Source organism: Oncorhynchus gorbuscha, linkage group LG03 (genome assembly GCF_021184085.1).
Source record: "Oncorhynchus gorbuscha isolate QuinsamMale2020 ecotype Even-year linkage group LG03, OgorEven_v1.0, whole genome shotgun sequence".
Taxonomy (NCBI): domain Eukaryota; kingdom Metazoa; phylum Chordata; class Actinopteri; order Salmoniformes; family Salmonidae; genus Oncorhynchus; species Oncorhynchus gorbuscha.
The window spans coordinates 72,315,435-72,339,658 of NC_060175.1; the positions used below are offsets into that span (position 1 = coordinate 72,315,435).

The 24,224-nt window shown below is 44.9% G+C and overlaps 1 protein-coding gene across 1 annotated transcript in view; it reads left to right on the plus strand.

The window, feature by feature from the left end:
• The window catches only part of LOC124031853 (agrin-like), a 298,853-nt gene that overhangs the window by 257,275 nt on the left and 17,354 nt on the right, over positions 1–24,224 (plus strand). The window contains 12 exon segments of the mRNA XM_046343616.1: positions 3,363–3,514; positions 3,516–3,783; positions 5,378–5,503; positions 7,372–7,499; positions 8,875–8,989; positions 10,584–10,703; positions 10,899–11,240; positions 12,398–12,590; positions 15,518–15,733; positions 16,317–16,546; positions 17,813–17,947; positions 20,262–20,352. Coding sequence (XP_046199572.1) covers positions 3,363–3,514; positions 3,516–3,783; positions 5,378–5,503; positions 7,372–7,499; positions 8,875–8,989; positions 10,584–10,703; positions 10,899–11,240; positions 12,398–12,590; positions 15,518–15,733; positions 16,317–16,546; positions 17,813–17,947; positions 20,262–20,352 — 2,116 coding nt within the window.

Here is a 24,224-nt window from a genome sequence, read left to right on the forward strand (position 1 = left end):
TAACAGTAATTTTCTCTATAAGAGGCCAACAGCATTTTGATAGGCCCGGAGCATCTGGTGATTAGAGATTCGTTACCGGTGAAATTCACTCCAGACTCGTTCTCTGTTCCCTGGCGATGGAAAGGGAAAGGGGATATCTAGTCAGCACAATTTAACCAAACCCCTGTTAATCGGTCCCCGGGGAGCAGTTGTTGTTGGGGATGAACTGCCTTGCTCAAGGGCAGAACGGCAGACCTTGCCGGCTCAGGGATTTGAACCAGCGACCTTTCAGTTACTGAACCGCTAGGCTACCTGCCGCACACATGAGACATGTAGTATTTAATTCCTTACCTAGTGTGTAGCCTTATTCGGAGGGGAAAAGAGTTGTAACAGAGAGTTGTAACTCTCTCTCTCTCTCTCTCTCTCTCTCTCTCTCTCTCTCTCTCTCTCTCTCTCTCTCTCTCTCTCTCTCTCTCTCTCTCTCTCTCTCTCTCTCTCTCTCTCTCTCTCTCTCTCTCTCTCTCTCTCTCTCTCTCTCTCTCTCTCTCTCTCTCTCTCTCTCTCTCTCTCTCTCTCTCTCTCTCTCTCTCTCTCTCTCTCTCTCTCTCTCTCTCTGAGCCTGAGGGGAAAGCCAGATGAACACGGCGGGCCTCCGACTTGTCACAGCAGTTCTTTTCATTTCTTCCCTCGGATGCGGTCGCACCATGGGTAGCAGGCTACTCCGCCGCCCCCCCTGTTGGGGGTTAGAGCGCAAGCTCATTTCACGTGTGACTGGGTGCAAATTAGCATTAGCAGTGCTCCACCCTCCTCCCGCCGCCGCCCCTCGTCTCCCGCTGATCTGATGCAGCTCTTAGTAAGAATTACAGAAATAACTTCAATGCTAACATCCAGCATAGGAGCACTACTGAGGGCATATGCCATTCCTACATAAACCATAGTCGAGCTACAAGCCTCCTTGGTCTGATGTAACTCTACCGTCGTATTGTACGTCAGTGCTAATGGCTCCACACTGAAGCAAGGAAGCAGAAAGCAGAAAGCACATCAAATGGCTACTGCTGTTATCTGACCCATCTCTCGGGCACTTTTGAGTCTTCTCTATACTACACAGCATTACTGCTTCTGGCTATGTTGCCCATCTCAGAGCTAGATGAAGCAATCCAAGGGAAAACCGGTGAAAGCGTGAAAGGTACAAGCCATTAAAAGATGGTATTTGAACGAATGACAAACTTCTGGCACCGATCTTGTCCAGAAGTTGGCCAGTGGCCTGGTTCTCCCATATGGTGTCATCACCTCTACTTTTGCGGCAAATTGGCAGTGAACACAAGCATATGGCATCTTCAGTTTCCTGCCTGAATGTTAGTCAGGGTTCTCTTGTCTTAAACAGGGGCGGAGGGGGAGAAAGAGAACGCGAAAGAGACCGAGACAGGAACAGAGGAAATAAGTCAAACAAGTTTCAGAAGAAGTGACGAGGGAAAGTATGAGGAGAGAGAGAGAGAGAGAGAGAGAGAGAGAGAGAGAGAGAGAGAGAGAGAGAGAGAGAGAGAGAGAGAGAGAGAGAGAGAGAGAGAGAAAGACAAATTAATCTGGGAAAATGGGAGGATTGATTTCCCAGATTAATTAGTCTTCTCTCTCTCTCTCTCTCTCTCTCTCTCTCTCTCTCTCTCTCTCTTTCTCTCTCGTCACTTCTTCTTAACTTGTTTGACTTATTTCCTCTGTTCCTGTCTCGGTCTCTTTCGCGTTCTCTTTCTCCCCCTCCGCCCCTTTTTTTTCTCCCTCTTCCATTTCCTCTCGACATTCCAATATCAGATTCCTCCTCCCCACTGATCATGGCAGACACTGCAAACAATCTTAATAACCGCCTTTCAAAGATAACTACATAGTCCAGACAAGTGAAGATGACAATGATTTTTCTCCCGCCCGCCCGCCGATAAAACTGCCTGCAAATGGAGCGGTAAACCTGATTAAGGAAAGCTTCCACCGAACTGACTACTCTGCCAGTTGTTCTTCCCATCTTTCTTTCTCTCGCTTTCTCTTTTTTATTTATTTTACCCACCCATCCTGGTGCATTTCCCGCCAACGGATGCCGGTTCCCAGACACCCGCTCCCCTGGTGCCGCCAGACGCAAGGCTTGGCACATGAGTGACAGGTGTAGCCAAGAGGAAAAGCAAAAATGTGCCACCGCCTCGCTCACGGCAATAGCAATCGCTGCTGCACTCTCAGGGCTAAGCTGACATACTGTATCTCTCCAGGCTGGCTCCTCTGCCTCCTCTCCTCTGGAGCCTAGCAGGGTGGAAGATAGCGGGGTGCCTGGCTGATAATATCCAGCGCTTCGTCAAGGTATCACATTTCACACTTCACAACGTAATTGCCGATCAAATAAGAGATTATTAGTGCGCAATTAAATCCTACTCATAATGTTAGCCGAATTCAAATTAGGTTTTTCTTTTCCCCCTCCACACATAATGGATGGGGTAGGAGCGTCAGTATCGTTATGCCTGGCTGGCTCGCTGTCATCCAAGCAGCTACACTTCATAGTGTCTCAATCCCCGCCAGCTCTCGACTCACCTCTCACCCTGGGGATGTTTTGTATCGGTTCTAGCCGAGAAATGCTTGTCTTTGTACCAAAGCCTTGCATGGGTAATGGCGGTCACAGCTCAATTTTTTTTTAAGCGGGTCCCTCTCTCTGCTGACGGCAGGGAAAGGGTGTCGTAGTGTTTTTTCAGATGGTGTGTGCGACTGTGTTGACAAGGCCGCCTGACGCGGCGGAGTTGACGGATGCTTGTGCGGCTGTGAGCCGAGTCTGTAGTCTTTGAAGCCAAAGTAAAATCCTGCTTTTTCTGCCCCATTTATATCAATCATTCATCACCAGAGGCCCTGGCTGTCTGTGATTAAAGCTCCACTACAGGAGGGCAACATGTGGATATGGATACATAATTCATACTCACAGACACCAACACTGGCACATATACACACTCACAAACACACGCACGCCAGTGCAACTGCAGTGCAGCTTAACCCTATATAGGCCAAATTATTCTTCTCTGTACACAAGCAGACTGCAGTGCATTTGAATTCAACAGTATGCGGTGGTGTGAAGGCCTTAGGTAAAACTCAGTTTTAGGAAGGTGTTCCTAATGTTTGGTTTACTCAGTGTATATTCCATATTGCAATGAGACTGGCTTATGCTTCCTGTATGTCGATCAGTATTGGGTGCTCAGACAGAACCATAAAGGGTACAACGTTTAAAAACATGGAGAGGGTGGGGGGGTTGAAGGTGTACATGGGGGCTATAAGGCCAGAAAGAAACAAAGCATTTCCATCGTTGCTTACCCATTCATCCATTCCTTGCTTCCTCTCCTCCCCTTCCTTCCTTCCCCATGCAGAAAGCATCATAGAGCCGGCCGGCCGATCCACTCTTTACCCCCCCACCTCCCACGCCGCCGCCACCACCCCCTCCACCGCCCACGTCAGGCTCACGTCGCCGCACTACGGTGCATCACTCTCTCCCTGGGACGATGATCAAATGAAGGGGCTCCCGGCCTCTTTCGTGGAAGCCTTGCCACCCCCCATGGCCACGGAGAGCGCGCTCACCACCAACCGCCCCGTCACCACCCCCCCGCCACCCACCTCACTCCACCACCCCCCACCTGCCTGGCCACACCAGCCCTGGCTCCTCCCCTACCGCCTTTGAAGACTCAGGGAGCGGCGAGCCCAGCGGAGACGACCAGGTGGCGGAAGAGGAGGAGAATGAGGAAGAAGGTAGCGCCTTCGGAGTTCTGGAGGCGAGCGGAGAGGAGCCTGTTGGTAAATCAAAGCTCTTTCACTTCATTACCCATAATGCTGCTCTGCTGGAGGTCAGAGGTCTGAGTGGGAGGATAGGGTTGAATATGGGCCTCTGACCTGACTCACGGTTTGATATGTCTCATTGCTGCATCATAAAACATTTAAACAGGTCACTATCTGATATTATACGACCATCATAGAGGTGTGCATTTTCAAAGTGTCCTTTGCTTTCAGTTAGGACTAATCCAGAATGTTAGGCAGAGGAATACCAGAATGCATTCTAAACCCAAGACTGCTGTCACGGTATCTTCCATTCTTTCAAAATATCAAGCTATTTACACATTTGAAATGTTTCTCTCACCACGTAACTGATTTTGGAGAATTGGAAAACAGAAAAGCTGATGAGGTTATTGACTTATGTCGGGGGATTGTTTCAAGCCTGAGTTGTTAGCTTGATAAGAATATCTCTTACCTTGTCATTGCTACATACTGATACGGAAACACGACTCTCTTTCTACACACTAAAATCCCTCTACCGCATTCTGGCCTTATAGCTAAACCACTCCACAATGCACCACACTTCAGAGACTGCTAGACGAACCCTTTACAATCCGTTTTTTTTACCATTCCAAAGCTCTGTGACCCCTCAGTCGCCCAACAGCGTGCTGTGACACTCCTGAATTGATGGAACACAAGCCTCTGCACTTCCTCAGTCGCTTACCCCCCTTGCAGATTTATTCTCTTGTCAGCAGTGGACCGGAGTGCCCATGGCCTGTCTGCCAAGGAGACCTGGGTCTCCTGTTTGTGTGTGTGCATGTGTGTCTAAGTCTATGTGTGTGTGATTGGGGGGAGGGTTTGCGGTGGGTGGATGTTTGTTAGCCAGTTCCATGGCTCTGAGTGAAGCAATGCATAGTCTCTGAGCCGTAGCACCTCCACACCCCCCACAACTTAATCGCCATGCCCGTAAAGATGCCCCGTAGATTCTAACCTCCTCCATCCCTCCAACTCCTTTTCCACAGCCGTTTCTCCAGGGACGCAGCGGCTGTCCCGGCGGCTTCGGTTTTGCTCTCGGGGGTGAGAGCGAGAGTCGTTGAAGAGACAGCCTGACGTCTTTACGACTTATTCAGTGAGCCGTGGTTCTTTGCTCGGCGATCATTTCTAATCTCGGGGTGACCGTAAAGCTGCTCCTCAGAGAACACCGAGCCCCATAAGAGAGAAACGGTTGCAGGTCATTACCTCACGTACTGTGAGAGTAGCCACTTTACCCCGTTGGAGACAGCCAGGGTACTCCTAGATTTACAGCAAAGGCAATGTTCTCTGGGACAAAGACTTGAAGATAGCCATCGCCCAATCAGTAGAAAGTTAGCGATAGCGATCGCCCAATCAGTGGAAGAGATTAGCTGTTTCTGTGGTTATTTATTTACCTGCCCTCGTCACAAAGTACTTAGTGCCATTATTACGGTCTGCACACTATTATGTAGCCACTACAGGAGGGTTCACATTATACAGATGAGCTCCAGATGCAGCTATTTGAGGCTGAGGTTAAGAGGGCGTGATTAATTGTTATGAACCGTTGTGAAGTGTTATTAAGCATTATGAATCATCTCGTCCCCAGACCCCACAGCTGCGGCCACCACCATCCCCACGGCGGAAGATCGCTCGTCGTGTGACAACACTCCCTTCGGCTGCTGTCCCGACGGCAAGACGGCCTCCAGCAGCCCTGAGGGAGCCAATTGCCCCCGTAAGTAACCCCAAAACCTCCCTCCTTTTCTCTCCGCTCCCCTCCCCGACCTCCCCACCCCCCTTCTTCAACTCCGTAAGTAGGCACCCATTTTGAATATGAAACAATATGCTCATATTGAATCTGGAGCTGCGTTACTTCACTCTCGCCACGCAAACGGCAACCTAAATAGTCACTACCGTCCATGAAGTGCGTTATGTCAAACCACATTTGTAGCCCGCCACATCACGAATGATGAAACGCATCGTGAATATCCTTGTGTGTCGGCTGTGGCAAGGTGCTAATGATGATGTCACACCCACCCATCACCGATCGATCGATAGCTCATTCAGCCAAACTGTTACCAATAATAGAGCGTCTCGCGCCTTAATCAATATGCCGGACCTATTTCTCCTCCCGGGGTGTGCCTGTCAACCCAGATATCACAGTCATTAGGACGGGAATGACAAGTCTGTGGCGACCAGCCAGGTGCAATATCTATCAGCGGAGCGTCTCGCTGCATCTTCCTCCTGTATTGACAAAGTGTCAGTGATCTCTCTGAGAAGAGCTAAACGCTAGTCGCTAACACCTGTCGTCTGAAGCCTTAGATGACAGCGTTTATCGGGCGATATGAAGTTATCAGAAGGTGTGGAGTAATTGTAGTGGTGCACTGTTGGACATAGTGACAATCTAATACTTTGTTGCCACATAATTTAACCATTTGAAAAGTGTAGTACTGTATGTTATGCTAAGTTTTATATATTTGAATGAAATGTGCATGTTTTCCCATGTAATACTACACTTCCAGTGCGAGTTAAACTTCGATGAGGCCTTGTAACTTTCACAGTTCAAAGTGATCTGATAGTCATCCCTCTCTTCGTCCGTCACGGATCCTGCTCGTCTGATGTTTGTCTTCTTGATCTGATCTATCTCTCTCCTCCCGTCTTCTATCTCCTTCCCATCCAAACCTCCCCCATTTGCTCCTTGTCGATAGCCGCCCCGTTAGAATTGAACCGATGTGCGACCAAAACAAGTCCTTATCATTGTTATCATGCAATTTTAACCAGCCTATGTCAGTCACCGGTTTGGCGACATTAGGAGACAATTATGGCTATCTGTCACGATAATCATACAAGTGCTCTTCCCTTTTTCCCAGGCAAACTCCGAGCAAGGCACCATGATTGATTTGGGCAATTTGTTCGGCGATCCACGGCATGAAACCTCAGCATCAGTGCCTCCCCCTCTCCTTCTCTCTTCCTTTATGCTTTATTGTACTCTTCTCCTTCACGTTGTCTTCAGTGTCGCTGGCACTGTGTTGGCGGAACAGAAGCGAGAGGCCATAGGGGGTTGATGGGTTTTGAACAGGGAACGGGGATGTTTAAGGGCAAATGGGGGAATGTCTTTGCCGAAGCCAGGGACTTTGAACAGTTTCTTCATTTTAACTATGTGTGTTGTCTGTCTAACTGATCTCTCTCTACTCAGTCCTCCGTGCCTCTGCCAACTTTTGGGACGAGTCTCGGTCTGGTAAACTCCAGTCCACTTCCGCTTTTCCTCCTCCTCCTCTTCCCTTCTTCTTTCACTCCTCCATATCCCACAATCCACACTTTCCACTTTCATCGCGGCCAGTCACAGGCTCCACCCCAACTCCCTACAGCCCCACCCACCCACCCACCCACCCACCCAACCAACCAACCAACCAACCAACCAATCAACAACGACCACACTAACCCTCCTTCCCACATATGCACACACACTCCATCACTAACCCCGGACTGGCACTACCCCAAACGGTCACTGTCTGAAGCTGAGGGCGGGTGGTTGGAGGCACCGCATGCCTTTTAGGCACGAGAAGTAGTGTTTTTCTAACATGTGACACCATTTCCTGCCAGCCACCATGAGGTTCAGCGGCTTCCTGCACCTAGACCAGGTGGAGGGCCAGGAGGTCTTCTACACCCCAGAGATGGAGGATCCCAAGTCTGAGCTGTTTGGGGAGACGGCCAGGAGCATCGAGAGTGCTGTGAGTAGCAGCACTAGGAGCCATAGATAGGCTACATTCAGTGGTTCATCGTCAGTCTGTCGAGAAAGTGTACTTTGTCAAAGCTAGGGCTGTGCGCGTGCATGTATGCTACTCGCCTCCAACAGCATGCCAGCTGTTGTATTGGTATCACTGGCCCCCGCCGAGGCCTAATCTACCGCCTCACAACACTGTGTGTCTGTGTGTGTGTGTGCATCGTACTCTTCGCAGGGGCCAGTTGTGGCATTAGATAGCGACACAATGCCCCCTTTAGCCCTCTGTGTGTGTCTGGTAGAGACTGTGTGTGGATATCACCTAAGGTGAAAACTAGAGAGGGGGAGAAGTGGCCATGTGTCTGGGTCAGTGTGCAGGTGGGGGGATTTTGAGAGACCTGGCTTGTCTGGGCACACACACGCACACACACTGAATGTAGACACAGATTGGCTTTGCCACACTGCCTGCAGTTCCATCCTCCACACAGCAGGGGCCCCCTGTGCAATAATTCCAGCATGCTATTATGGATAATGGAATAGAGTTTGGAAAGAAGTGGAGTGGGAGTGTTGTCTCTCATCCCGTACGAGCAATGTTGAGTGAACAGAGGAGGAAGAGAACAGCAGAACTAAGTGTACACTTCAAGATCATTTGACGTGTGGGTTAGCAGCGATATGCACTGATTCAAATGAGGTCAGGCACTTATTACAGTACCGTATGCCTCCCTTAAGGTATCAACTTGAGTCGGTCGAGTGAGATACATTATGAATGTTATTCTCTGGTTAGTAGGGAAGCCATGTGGATTGTGTACAGTTGAGCTATTTCCTTCCTGACAATGATTTAGACCTCAGGTTGGGCACCGAAAGCACGCACACACACACACACACAGTGTGATTCGGAAGCTAAACCAATCAGCAGCCAGCGTGCATCACGCTTACCTGACATTTACAACTGTCTCTGAAAAATAACATGTTCATTTAATTATTCCCCAGCTCCAGTTAAATGTCAATTTGTGCACCCAGACTAGACCCAATGGGGTTCTGCACAGTTGTAGACCTATCCACTGACATAGGTGCATCCCAAATAGCACCCTACTCTCTATATGGTGCATTACTTTTGACCAGGGCCCGTAGGGGTCAGTGTAGAGCCCCATTTGTGATGTAGATATTGTCTTCCCCGTTCTTCTGGAGAATGAGTTCACTGCACAGAGGTTATCACCTCGCTCATTGATCATTGCTGGGTATTTATTTGGCACAAAAAGGAACATACGGACTGAAACAGACTACTTGAACTTGTCCAATAAGAAATCCTTGATTTAGTTCTCCTTTGAAAAATGTATTGCTTTGGTGTGTACTAATCCATGTGTGTTTCCTCCTCCCTGGCTCAGCTGAACGAGTTGTTCCGGAAGTCAGAGGTGCAGAAAGACTTCATGAGTGTCCGCGTCCGCAGCCTGGCTCCCAGCAACTCCATCTTGGCCTTCGTCGAGGCCCACTTTGACTCAGGTAACACAGGACAGGACAGGACAGTTTTGGGAAAAATCGTGGTAAGAAGAAGAGTTGGCTTCAGTGGCGAAGGTGCATAAAAGGAATTCAGATATGATGTCATCTTTTCCAGCACCATTCATTCATCTTTTCCAGCACCATTCATTCATCTTTTCCAGCACCATTCATTCATCTTTTCCAGCACCATTCATTCATCTTTTCCAGCACTATTCATTCTTAAACTAAGGTGCATGACATGGTTCAATGTGCCAATAAATGAGCACAATCAACTTTTATTTTTACTTTTTTTTTTTTTTGCTGCCGTCTTGGAGCTAAAATTGGGATGATATATACTGTGCTAATGCCCATACAAAAATAATAATAACAGCAAACTTTGTAAATGAGGCGTTTGTGGTAAGTACATGGGGCCACCATCATAATACACCTGGAAACTTCAAATCAAACATTTTCTGCAAGAAAGTATTGAGGAAAATTATTTTTGTAATTTCAGTTTACTTCCTGAATTGACTGAATTCAAATGGAATTGACCCCAAACGTGATAAAACACACTTGTTTACTGTATGGCAAATGTACTGTCATGGCTAATGGTACACATTCTTTAAAAAAGACTGTTCCTAAATATCTTTTTCAATAATCACATAGTATGCCATCATGTATAATGTTAGTGACACTTTTGTTACTGGTTAGGCTGCGGTCTTTATGGAAAGTGTCAAAATGATCATTTCCCCTCAATAGTTATTTTTCCTTTGATACCAAATTAATCTCTCCCTCACTAACATAATTGCTACGCGTTACAGCAACACTAAAAGTCATTACATTTTACAAAGCTCCTTGGCTTTGTCATTTTAAACCTTGGCTTTGTTATTTTCCTTTTTCTTTTATCCGGAGGGGGGATATATTTGTTATTGTTAGAGCCAAAAGGGACAAAACTAACAAAACGACATCAACAACAACCAAATCCTCAGAGTGAACTTGGTGGCGTTGTGTATTTGGAGCTGGCTTCATTTCAGCCCCTCCCCCCCAGAGTACTGTTAGTGAGTACTGTTAGTGAGTACTGTTTTTACCAGATTTGATCAGATACAAATCTCGCCCTCCTCTTCTCTTTTTACGGGCTTCGCTCAGCGTCTTTTACATTCGCACAGGAGACGATGCCATAAAGGCGCTCTGCTCTGGCCAGTTAAAACAGCCATCTGTGGAAAACATTATGAGAACGATTAATCTGAACCTCAGTGGAACCTTGTTGGACGGTTGGAGGACAACTGATCCCCTGGGTGTGTTGTTGTATCATAGCGACCTCGATCGCTCTCTTATAAATTTGCTGTTATGAGCTAAGGAGAGGGGAATTCATTTTCTATGTTTTAGGATATTGCTCTGTCTGCTTGTTCAGTCTTTCTCAAACCGTTCCTCTGGGACGAGACGTTTCACAGTTCTGTTTTAGCCTCACCTGATTCATTAATCACGGGCCTGATGATCAGTTGACAAATGGAATCAGGTGTGCTCTCCCTGCGATAGATTAAATACATGGGAGCACATAGAACAGCTGTCCTGGTCGAGTGTTGTTGTGAACGGCCTTGTCTCCCATGTTGTGCCACAGAGACCAGGTACACAGTGGAGGACATCGAGGGAGCCCTGCTCAAGCAGCTGAAGGCAGCCAAGGAGACGTCCATCATGGTGAAGAAGCCAGAGGAGGAGAACATTCGCTTCACCAACTACGGTAGGACAAGCACCTGCAGGATTGGCTTGCATTGTTTACTGTAATTGCAAATATGAAGTGGTATAAGTGGTATAAATTATTAAATAAAATGAAGGCATGATTAGGCGTTTTTTGGTCGTTGAATAAAAAAAAGTCCAAGACTTACGCTCTCCTTGACATTTGTTGTCTCTCTGAATGTCTCTTTCTCTCCATCAGGCCTCTCCTCCCTCCCCTACTTCACCACAACCACCACTACAACGGCCACAGCCACCACCCCCACCGCCAGCCCCTCCCCCTTCATCACAAGCCGTCCCCCGGGCACCACCCGCCGCCCTTACACCAGCCGCCGGACCACCACCGCCCCCTCGCCAGTGACCACACCGGCCCCCACTACTACCATCACCCCCCTCCACAGGACCAGGCCTGTGCCCCACCATACCAAGGCCCAGCGGCCCTGCGACTCCCACCCCTGCCGCCACGGGGGCACCTGCGAGGACGACGGTGCCGACTTCACCTGCATCTGCCCCGCCGGGAGAGGGGGTGCCGTCTGCGAGAAACGTGAGTGTGGAGCCCCCCCTCCTTCCTTCCTTTGACCCACATGCAGACGCACACACACACGCAGACACACACACACATACAGACACACACACACACACACTCACTAACATACAGACACACACCCTAGGTAGTTTCTCTTCAGAGTTTGGGTCAGTGCCATTAATGATCTTTGAAAAGGAGTTGGAATAAAATGCATAAAGTTCAACACAATCCCATAAGAGAACATTAGGTTCCTATTGATGTCTTGAACTGACATTGCTGAGCTAGAACTGACCCCCTACCGTGCATTAAAGACAGAAATCCATACAACTTATATTAGATTCCAATCTATTTGACTCAATAGACATCCAGCATCTACCAAAGTCCCTACACCCGCTATCTAAATAACCAATGAGGTTTGTGACCACTGAGCACTTTACCAATCAACGCTAAAGTAAACTCATATCAAATCAGCGTCTGCTGCGCCGAGCCACAAAATCAAGCTTGGAGTGCCGTCGGAGCACTCTGAGCTTTTTCCTTTCGTTTCTCCTCTTTGGTGGTCTCTGATAAGGAACCACCTCACACAGCTGCATCTTAACATAATTGACCCTAATTTCTTTGATAGGGATTAGTTGGTAGAAATCAGTGTGTGTTTGAGTCGGAGTGTGTGTGAGTGGCTAAGTGACGGCTGCGGCACAACACCGTAGCCTCCCTTGGATCAATCAAATCATTAGATGAGAGGATTTCATCAACCACCATTCTCCCTAGACGGAGAGAGGCGGCTCAGTAGTCTGTTGAGTTTGGCGAAAAGGATGAGAATGATGATATAATAGTGCGTGTGTCTGTGTGTGTGTACAAAAATCTGATTATAAAGTCGAAAATACGTCATCATGCTGTCTTTTCCTCCCTGACGATACACACCAGCACACATTCTGTTAGCCACGGGTTCTCTCCTTCCGTCGGTTTGTTGGGCCAGAATAGCTGAACTAGGCTCTTGTCTCCAACTGTTTAACATGTACCGACCATAGAGTTGGAAAGAGGGCCCACCCCTTATCTTTGCCATTGTCGCTTCTGCCACGGGCTTTGTGGTTAGCGTGTTTACCTCTATCCAACTCTATGGTACGAACATTACACCTTATACAGTATGTGACACCCTCCCATCGCCCCTGTTTTCTTAGTGATCAAGTACTTCATTCCGTCGTTCGGGGGTAAGTCCTACCTGGCCTTTGACACCATGAAGGCTTACCACACGGTCCGCATCGCCATGGAATTCAGGGCCGCCGAGATGACGGGCATCCTCCTCTTCAACGGCCAGGACGGCAAGAAGGACTTCCTGTCTCTCACCCTGGTCAACGGCAAGGTGGAGCTCAAGTGAGTTGACGGGAGGAGGGGATGAAACAGAAAGGAATAAACCAGGAAGAGATTCAGTTAACAGGGATGTAAAAACAGTGAGCTGTAGATGGACCCAGAACGACATAAGCTTGGTTTTGTTTGGGATGAATGAAGGGGTAGAGGCTAAAATGAGACAACTTTTAATAATTGACACATACACATGCACACACTCTCGCTCTATTCACACATGTGTATTAATACGTGAATCTCTCTCTCTATTTACACATGTGTATTAATACATGAATCTCTCTATTTACACATGTGTATTAATACACAAATCTCTCTCTCTATTTACACATGTGTATTAATACACAAATCTCTCTCTATTTACACATGTGTATTAATACACAAATCTCTCTCTATTTACACATGTGTATTAATACACAAATCTCTCTCTCTATTTACACATGTGTATTAATACACAAATCTCTCTCTCTATTTACACATGTGTATTAATACACAAATCTCTCTCTATTTACACATGTGTATTAATACACAAATCTCTCTCTATTTACACATGTGTATTAATACACAAATCTCTCTCTATTTACACATGTGTATTAATACACAAATCTCTCTCTCTATTTACACATGTGTATTAATACACAAATCTCTATTTACACATGTGTATTAATACACAAATCTCTCTCTATTTACACATGTGTATTAATACACAAATCTCTCTCTATTTACACATGTGTATTAATACACAAATCTCTCTCTATTTACACATGTGTATTAATACATGAATCTCTCTCTATTTACACATGTGTATTAATACATTAATCTCTCTATTCAGAAATGTGTATTAATACATTAATCTCTCTATTCAGAAATGTGTATTAATACATGAATCTCTCTATTCAGAAATGTGTATTAATACATGAATCTCTCTATTCAGAAATGTGTATTAATACATGAATCTCTCTCTCTATTCAGAAATGTGTATTAATACATGAATCTCTGTCTCTCTTCAGAAATGTGTATTAATACATGAATCTCTCTCTCTCTCTATTCAGAAATGTGTATTAATACATGAATCTCTCTCTCTCTATTCAGAAATGTGTATTAATACATGAATCTCTCTCTATTCAGAAATGTGTATTAATACATGAATCTCTCTCTCTCTTCAGAAATGTGTATTAATACATGAATCTCTCTCTCTCTCTTCAGAAATGTGTATTAATACATGAATCTCTCTCTCTCTTCAGAAATGTGTATTAATACATGAATCTCTCTCTCTTCAGAAATGTGTATTAATACATGAATCTCTCTCTTCAGAAATGTGTATTAATACATGAATCTCTCTCTCTCTATTCAGAAATGTGTATTAATACATGAATCTCTCTCTATTCAGAAATGTGTATTAATACATGAATCTCTCTCTCTCTCTTCAGAAATGTGTATTAATACATGAATCTCTCTATTCAGAAATGTGTATTAATACATGAATCTCTCTCTCTCTATTCAGAAATGTGTATTAATACATGAATCTCTCTCTCTCTCTATTCAGAAATGTGTATTAATACATGAATCTCTCTCTCTATTCAGAAATGTGTATTAATACATGAATCTCTCTCTCTCTCTTCAGAAATGTGTATTAATACATGAATCTCTCTCTATTCAGAAATGTGTATTAATACATGAATCTCTCTCTCTCTATTCAGAAATGTGTATTAATACATGAATCTCTCTCTCTCTTCAGAAATGTGTATTAATACATGAATCTCTCTTCAGAAATGTGTATTAATACATGAATCTCTCTCTCTATTCAGAAATGTGTATTAATACATGAATCTCTCTCTCTCTTCAGAAATGTGTATTAATACATGAATCTCTCTCTCTCTTCAGAAATGTGTATTAATACATGAATCTCTCTCTCTCTCTCTATTCAGAAATGTGTATTAATACATGAATCTCTCTCTCTCTTCAGAAATGTGTATTAATACATGAATCTCTCTCTCTCTCTCTATTCAGAAATGTGTATTAATACATGAATCTCTCTCTCTCTTCAGAAATGTGTATTAATACATGAATCTCTCTCTCTCTTCAGAAATGTGTATTAATACATGAATCTCTCTCTCTCTATTCAGAAATGTGTGTTAATACATTAATCTCTCTCTGTTCACACATCTCTTGGCAACTGTAAATCAAATCCTTCTTGAAATAAAAGAGAATAGAACATTATGTTAATGTCAATGAGTATCGAGCTCTAAGGATCACAGTGACTTGCTTAAAAATAAAATAAAGTAAAGAAATATAATACCATACATTCTCAACCAAGTTAGCTTTAGGTACAAATGTGACAGTTAATCAGATGTGGCTGTGCACCCATGAATCTCAAAACTGTTGCCTTTCTCCAGGTCTGCCTTTGTATGCAGTATGGGTTTCTCATATCCAGTTCCCCATATCAACATTAAGCTTATTACTGCACTAAACGGCACTTTTTTCATTGCAGATTATCCATTAAGCATATACACCGAGTGTACAAAACATTATGAACACCGGCTCTTTCCATGACACAGACTGACCAAGTGGATCCAGGTGAAAGATATGATCCCTTATTGATGTCACATGTTAAATCCACTTCAATCAGTGTAGATGAAGGGGAGGAGACGAGTTAAAGAAAGATTTCTAATCCTTGAGACGATTCAGACATGGATTGTGTATGTGTGCCGTTCAGAGGGTGAACGGGCAAGACAAAATATTGAAGTGCCTTTGAATGGAGTATGGTAGTTGGTGCCAGGCGCACCGGTTTGTGTCAAGAACAGCATGGGCCAGCATCCCTGTCGAACACTTTTGACACCTTGTAGGGGAGGGGCAGGACATGCAACTCAATATCAGGAAGTTGTTCTTAATGTTTTGTACACTGTGTATAAAGCTAATGTTTTGCTTCCCACCCCCAGGTTCAACACAGGTTCGGGCACAGGCACCTTGGTCAGCAAGGTCCAGGTTAAGCAGGGTCGCTGGCACCAGCTGGTAGTGACAAGGAACCGGCGCAACGCCATGCTGAGCGTGGACAATGAGACCCACATCGACGGCGCCAGCCCCCCCGGCACCGACGGCCTCAACCTGGACACTCACCTGTTCATCGGAGGGGTGCCCGAAGACATGATGACAGAGTAAGGCCTGACTTGAAGCATATACATAAGTAAATGTTATGTATGTGTGGTTATATGTTATTATACCATGGCATTGTTGAATACTTGTTTCTTATTGGCTTAAAGGGTATTCTAGGGCGTGCATTATTTGCCTAAATGGAACAAATGGAACACATTTCTAGTGGCAAATGTGTTCAATTATAGCCATGGTATGATAATCAAGTCAGGGCTCTGTGCGTTCTCTGGAAAATAATGCAACTCAGTGGAAGGTCAGTTCCACTACGCTAGCCTGTCGTGGAACACATCTTCCACGTCGTTAATTCTTTTCCATAGAATGCATAGCCCCTCAATGATTATCCCTTACGTATTTGGAGAAAAGATGATTGATGGAGAAATAAGATTTTAGTTGTTGAGTTATATGAAAACCGTTATGTCAGGAACTCTCCTGTAGTCACATAGTGGTTTATTGAGAAGCACATGCAATGTATGTTTGTTTTTCTCCGTCGAGCGCCTGTGTGTGTTTTTCCACTGAGTTAAATAACTGTTGGATAGTTGCCATTCACACACTCTCTCTCCCCCTCCCTCTCCCTGCCTCCATCCACAGTGTGAAGGAGAGGACCTCCATCGGTACGGGTCTGGTGGGCTGTGTGCGTATGCTGGACGTCAACAACCTGGTGTACAACCTACAGGAGAAGAGTGGCAACGTGCTGTACGGCACCGGCGTGGGCGAGTGCGGCAACAATCCGTGCCAGCCTAACCCTTGCAAGAATGGCGCCCCATGCCAGGTCAAGGAGGCCGAGATGTTCCACTGCAAGTGCATCAACGGCTACTCCGGTGAGCCAAACATCTTTCTAACAACGGACCTCCAGTTCACCTATATATCTGGGATCAAATAGGATTTGTTTTCTTTGAAATACTTTGGCTGCTCTTGATTGAGCTTGCCGGCTGACGAAATGGAACCAATAACAACGGATTAGTCCCCAAAGTGCAATCCTCGCCCATCTTGCTTGCACTCCGGTCAGGCTCCAACAAACGCTCAAAATTATACGAAAGCAAGCCAATACTATTTCAACCCCGTCTCTAGGGAATTCCCTGCAGCCAGGTTTTAGCTATTACGTCTTGTATAAGACTTTTAGGTGTGATGCAGTACAGAAACATTAAAGACTATAACCAAATCCCCTCGCCTGGACTTAGCCCCCTCTCGCCTCTTTTAGAGTGGTCACAGTCTGCTAGGTCTAAGCTAAGTGTTGTTAAATGGTACTAGCCACCCTCCAGGCCTAGTGAAGCTTGGCCCCTATAGCATTTAAATGATGCTGCTGCTCTCTGCCTCGAGCAGCACACTCCACACACACAAACTAGGAACCCGTTTGAGAGGAGAAATACGGGAGCTTTGTGGCTTAATGATGAGCCTATTTATGAACTTGGTAATGCTAAGACTGGGTACGTATGCAAAGAGGGAGAGACGAGAGGTAGAGAGGATGTGTGTGAGAGGGAGAGTAACAGAGATGGGCGAGATGGAAATGGATAGAGATAGTGAAATAGATGGCTATGGGAGAGAGCCTTTCTTCAGAACTCAGTGGGAGGGGTTCATTACAGCATTCTCCTCGCCTCAGGCGGCTCTGGCTATGGAAATAATGATGGCTGAATTGGGATGTGTCCTGGCTAGTGTAGGGCAAAGCCATTTCACACATCCGGGAGCCATTCAAGCACCTCTCCCACATCCAGGAACTAAGGCTCCGTAAGCATAGCAAAAAGGCAGCAAAGGGTGCTTGGGTCTTTCCTTAATCTGCACATTTAATATTTCTAAATCCTATTAGAAAATGACCTCTTTTACTGAGGAAATCCATCATCATCCTCTTCTCACACGGAATGGAGGCAAAATGGTCTGAAAAGATTGGGTTGTATTTATTAGGGCATACCATAGTAAAGCGTTTCGTAATGGGAAATGAAAAGGAGTGTTTATTATTGGATAAGTTCAGGTAGTTTCAGTCCATTTCTTCACGTTGGTGCCTAATGAATACAACCCTGGTTTTTATAAAAGAAGGTGGTTTGAGTTCTAACTTGAGGTTGGATTTTTGTTCTGGTGATGGCGAACTCCAGGTCCGACGTGCGCCGACACCCACAACCCGTGCGAGCCCAACAGATGCCACCCCTTGTCCCAGTGCCAGGTGCAGCCGGAGGGAGGGTACAAGTGCGAGTGTCCCATGGGTCGCGAGGGACGCCACTGCGAGAAAGGTACTGCCACCATCTTTAAAATAAGTATAACCTAGCGTGTGTGCAAGTATGAGTGTATCTGATTTTACATTTTAATGTCATATCAGCCCTACTTGAACAACAAACATTTTTCTCTCTCTCCGTGTCGTGACGCTCCATCTCTCCATCCTGCATCCTGAGGGATATCAAATGCAGAGAGAGATGGGCCACCGCCTCCAGCGTCTCCGGTGCACCGAGGAGCATCGCAGTTGGCCAGTCGGGCGGTTAGCGCAATCGTTTCGGTTGTTTGCGAGCCTTACCATAGCCCTTCTCCGTCTCTCTCCCGCTCACATGTGTAGTGTTGAAATGCGTTCGCCTCTACTTAGCTCCACTGGGATGCGGGTTGAAGCGCAGGGCCACAGCTTGGGAGGAGATCCTAACACACCGGAGCTCCGTTTGAAGTTTAGCATTAGCGCTTTCAGCGATTATGTTTGCAACCGTTTTTTTTTGCTCCCGCCACATCCACCAAATTCTCATGGATGTTGTCAGAATATAAAAGACTGAATGAAGGTTGGTGTTCAAAAGTGAAGTCTATTTATTAGTTCTTAAGACACACAGGCATAGACACATACGCGCAGTCTCGCTCATACATTCACACACACGTACACAAAGACACACACTCCTAGCCCCACTGGGTTACAAGTCCCAGTTAGCAGGTGATTAAAATAAATTGGGGGGAACTGAAAATCACTGAGGGGAAGAGCGTCTTACGCGCTGAGGGCTTCGATGAAATCAATGAGATGACTAATGGCATCAATTCTCTGCCTGTGGTGATTAATGAAGAAGTCACTCAGCCTGAGTGTCTGGCCAACACCGGTTTTGGATCAGATAAGAAGCCCTCTTTCAGCGGCTTATGTTAAGGGCTGTGCTGAGAACAGTTAAAGGGATACTTCGAGGTTTTAGGCAATGAGGCCCGTTATCTACTTCCCCAGAGTCGGATGAACTCGTGGATACCATTTTTATGTCTCTCTCCAGTATGAAGGAAGTTAGAGGTAGCATGCTAGTAGATACCCATAGACTTCCAGCCATTGCTCTAATGCTAGTTAGCATTGGCTCGCGAAACTACCTCTAACTTTCTTCGTACTGGACACAGACATAAAAAATGTATCCTTTAAAGAAAGGATCCCTCAGATCAGATATGGAAAAAAAATGATTAAGTGGCGAATGCTTTAAAGGCTGTACTGGGAACATTTAAAGACAGGTGGTGTGGCCAACCAAGCGAAGCCCTGGGTAGACATCGTTGTATTGATAAGTATAAGAGTGCCACTCCCTAGTATTAGTCTGCAGACCACCATTCAACCACACAGAGCTGCTGTCCTGGAACTCCATGTGATATTTTCTGTTCAAACCGTCTGTCGGTCTACTTTCCTTACCTTCCTTTACCTTGTCACTCACTAATCATCCTTCCTTCCTTCCTTTTTTTTTTTTTTTTTTAAACGAAAGAATGTGATTGTTTCATAAGATTGTGTCTTGCTTTTCGCGTATTGTGTAGTTGATGAGTGTGCTTGTTGTTTGTTGATGTGTTAATGCAGGGCTCATCTGCGAAAGAGACCGTGGTCTCACCATTAATAAAGGTTCAATAAAATACAACCGGGATCTGATGTCACGCACTTATCTGAGTACCTGGACATTCTCTTGTGACGAAGCCTATGTAGTGTGTGTGTGTGCATGCCTTTTGTACGTGTGTGTGTGTGTGTGTGTGTGTGTGTGTGTGTGTGTGTGTGTGTGTGTGTGTGTGTGTGTGTGTGTGTGTGTGTGTGTGTGTGTGTGTGTGTGTGTGTGTGTGTGTGTGTGTGTGTGTGTGTGTGTGTGTGTGTGTAGCTCAAGGAACTGAAATCCTCTCCCCCTACACTCTGTAAACTGGCTGAGTTCCAAGGTAGCTCTTTCCTTTCCTTATTATGACAGCCGGTTTGACAGTTTGTCTGCAGCGGTGCCCCTATTCTCTTCTCCTCTGTGAGCGTTGTTAGTCGTCTCCTGCGCAATGGCTAATTAGCTTTCTCATCTCCGTCTGCCTCCCTTCCCCCACCCTGACTCAGCGAGCTAATCCTGCCTAATTACCAATGAAAAGAGCCTTGCAGCCCCAAACTGTGTGTCGCACACAGTCTGGGTGGATGAAGACTAGGCCATCCTTGTTATCTAAAACGGACCCCCTGGGTGGGTAACACCGAGTTCACCCAATGTCCCCCTGACTTGCTGCACAAGGCATATTATTGCCGTACACATGCATAGTGCTGTCGCAAGAATGACATAATGCCTGTTGTAATGCATTCCGTTTTTCAAAACAAAAATGTTTCAGTGTCGGAGAAGAAAGGGGCCTACATGCCGTTCTTTAGCGGAGACTCTTACCTGGAGCTGAAGGGATTGCACACCTACGGTCACGATCTCCAGTAAGTCAAACGCTCTTTTCACTACACAGACTCTACGAATTACACACAAACCACAGCATGTTTCCACATGATCTACCGGAGTTGGTACTGAGGAGCTGTGAATTGATGTAATTGCAGATAGATACTTTAGGCTGTGCCTTGGGCAGAACAGTCCTATGGTGGATAGAGTAGAATAGAATTAAGTGGAACGGAACAGATTAATCGTCCTCCAGAGAAACAGAATTCTATAGAAATATAAAGTACTTCATTACATTTTGTACGTTGTCGTCTATGGTGGGAATCCTTGCCAGTCTTGTGTAGGTCACATAAAGGAACACACAAACACATAGAAGACATACAGTGTCTTGAGAAGGTATTCACACCCCTTGACCTTTTACACATTTAATCAAATAACGGTAGCGGGGCTATATACTCTGTTCTGGTACAGAGTCAATGTGCGGGGGCAGTGGTTAGTCGAGGTAATTGAGGTAATATGTAGAGTTGAAGTCGGACGTTTACATACACCTTAGCCAAGTACATTTCAACTCAGTTTTTCACAATTCCTGACATTTAATTCCAGTAAAAAAATCCCTGTTTTAGGTCAGTTAGGATCAACACTTTATTTTAAGAATGTGAAATGTCAGAATAATAGTAGAGAATGATTTATTTCAGCTTTTATTTCTTTCATCAAATTCCCAGTGGGTCAGAAGTTTACATACACTCAATTAGTATTTGGTAGCGTTGGCTTTAAATAGTTTAACTTGGGTCAAACGTTTCGGGTAGCCTTCCACAAGCTTCCCACAATAAGTTGGGTGAATTTTGGCCCATTCCTCCTGACAGAGCTGGTGTAAATGTAAAGGAGTCAGGTTTGTAGGCCTCCTTGCTCGCACACGCTTTTTCAGTTCTGCCCACACATTTTCTATGGGATTGAGGTCAAGGCTTTCCAATACCTTGACATTGTTGTCCTTAAGCCATTTTTTCCACAACTTTGGAAGTATGCTTGGGGTCAATGTCCATTTGGAAGACCCATTTGGGACCAAGCTTTAACTTCCCGACTGATGTCTTGAGATGTTGCTTCAATCTATCCACATAATTGTCCAACCTCATGATGCCATCTATTTTATGAAGTGTACCAGAAGCAAAGCACCCCCACAACATGATGCTGCCTCCCCTGTGCTTCACGGTTGGGATGGTGTTCTTCAGCTTGCAAGCCCCTCCCCATAACGATGGTCATTATGACCAAACAGTTCTATTTTTGTTTCATCAGACCAGAGGACATTTCTCCAAAAACTACGATGTTTGTCCCCATGTGCAGTTGCAAACCATAGTCTGGCTTTTTTAAGGAGGTTTTGGAGCAGTGGCTTCTTCCTTGCTGAGCGGCCTTTCAGGTTATGTCGATATAGGACTCGTTTTACTGTGGATATAAATACTTTTGAACCTGTTTCCTCCAGCATCTTCACAAGGTCCTTTGCTGTTGTTCTGGGATTGAGTTTTCACACCAAAGTATGTTCATCTCTAGGAGACAGAACAAGTCTCCTTCCTGAGTGGTATGATGGCTGTGTGGTCCCATGGTGTTTATACTTGCGTACTATTCTTTGTACAGATGAACGTGGTACTTTCAGGTATTTGGAAATTGCTCCCAGGGATGAACCAGACTTGTGGAGGTCTACAATGTTTTTTGAGGTCTTGGCTGATTTTTTTCCCCCATGATGTTAAGCAAAGAGGCACTGAGTTTGAAGGTAGGCTTTGAAATACATCCACAGGTACACCTCCAATTGACTCAGATGATGTCAATTAGCCTATCAGAAGCTTCTTAAGCCATGACATAATTTTCGGGAATTTTCCAAGCTATTTAAAGGCACAGTCAACTTAGCGTATGTACATTTCTGACCCAATGGAATTGTGATACAGTGAAATAATCTGTCTGTCAACAATTGTTGGAAAAATTACTTGTGTCATGCACAAAGTAGATGTCCTAACCGACTTGCCAAAACTATAGTTTGTAACAAGAAATTTGTGGAGTGTTTGAAAAACAAGTTTTAATGACGCTAACCTAAGTGTATGTAAACCTCGGACTTCAACTGGACATGTAGGTAGAAGTTAAGTGACTATGCATGGATAATAAACAGAGAGTAGCAGCAGCGTCAAAATGAGGGGTGGGGACAATGCAAATAGTCCGGGTAGCTATTTGATTAACTGTTCAAGAGTCTTATGGCTTGGGGGTAGAAGCTGTTAAGAAGCCTTTTTGTCCTACACTTGGCGCTCCGATACCGCTTGCCGTGCGGTAGCAGAGAGAACAGTCTATGACTAGGGTGGCTGGAGTCCATGGCAATAAGTTTAGGAGTAAAAAATGGCTTAACAAGTCACACAATAAAATGAATGGACTCACTCTTTGTGCAATAATAGTGTTTAATATGATTTTTGAAGGATTACCTCGTCTCCATACCACACACATACAATTATCTGAGGTCCCTCAGTCGAGCAGTGAATTTCAAACACAGATTCAACCACAAAGACCAGGATGGTTTCCCAATGCCTTGCAAGAAGGGCACCTGGTAGATGGCTAAAAAAAGCAGGCATTGAATATCCCTTTGAGCATGGTGAAGTTATTAATTACACTTTGGATGATGTATCAATACATCCAGTCACTACAAAGATGCAGGCGTCCTTCCTAACTCAGTTGACATAAAGAAAGGAAAGGGTGTCTTTAAAACAGTTACAGAGTTTAAAATGGCTGTGATAGGAGAAAACTGAGGATGGATCAACAACATCGTAGTTACTCCGTAATACTTACCTGATTGACAGAGGGAAAAGAAGGAAAACTGTACAGAATACAAATATTCCAAAACATACATCCCCTTTGCAACAAAGTACTAAAGTAAAACTGCAAAAAAAAAGTTTTCTCCAGAATACAAAGTGTTATGTTTGGGGCAAATCCAATACAACACATTACTGAGTACCACTCTCTATATTTTCAATAATAGTGGTGGCAATCGTGCTTGTAATCGTTAAGGACTGGGGAGTTTTTCAGGATATAAAAGAAAAGGAATGGAGCTAAGCACAGGCAAAATCCTAGAGGAAAACCTGGTTTCTGCTTTCCGCCAGACACTGGGAAATGAATTCACCTTTCTGCAGGAAAATAACCTAAAACAAGACCAAATCTACACTGGAGTTGCTTACCAAGAGGACAGGGAATGTTCCTGAGTGGCCGAGTTACAGTTTTGCCTGAAGTCTGCTTGAAAATCTGTCAAGAATTGAAAAAGTATTTTATTTTTATTTTTTTTTACCTTTATTTAACCAGGCAAGAACATATTCTTATTTTCAATGACGGCCTGGGAACAGTGGGTTAACTGCCATGTTCAGGGGCAGAACGACAGATTTGTACCTTGTCAGCTCGGGGGTTTGAACTCACAACCTTCCGGTTACTAGTCCAACGCTCTAACCACTAGGCTACGCTGCCTAGCAATGATCAACAACCAATTTGACAGAGCACAAATACTTAAAAATAATAATAGGCAAATATTGTACAATCTAGGATGTGCAAAGCTCTTAGAGACTTACCACAAAAGACTCACAGGTTTAATCGATGCCAAAGCTGATTCTAACATGTATCGACTTGGGTGTGAATACTTATGTAAATGAGATTTTTCGGTATTTCATTTTCAATACATTCGCAGAAATTTCTAAAAACAAGTTTTCACTTTGCCATTAAGGGGTATTCTGTGTAGATGGGTAAGATTATTATATATATTTTGTATAATCCGTTTTGAATTCAAGCTGTAACACCACAAAATGTGGATGAAGAAGGAGGGGTGTGAATACTTCCTGAAGGCACGGTCGTGTCACATTATGAAAAGGTCAGATAGACAGAACAACTGAAAGACAGACAAGCA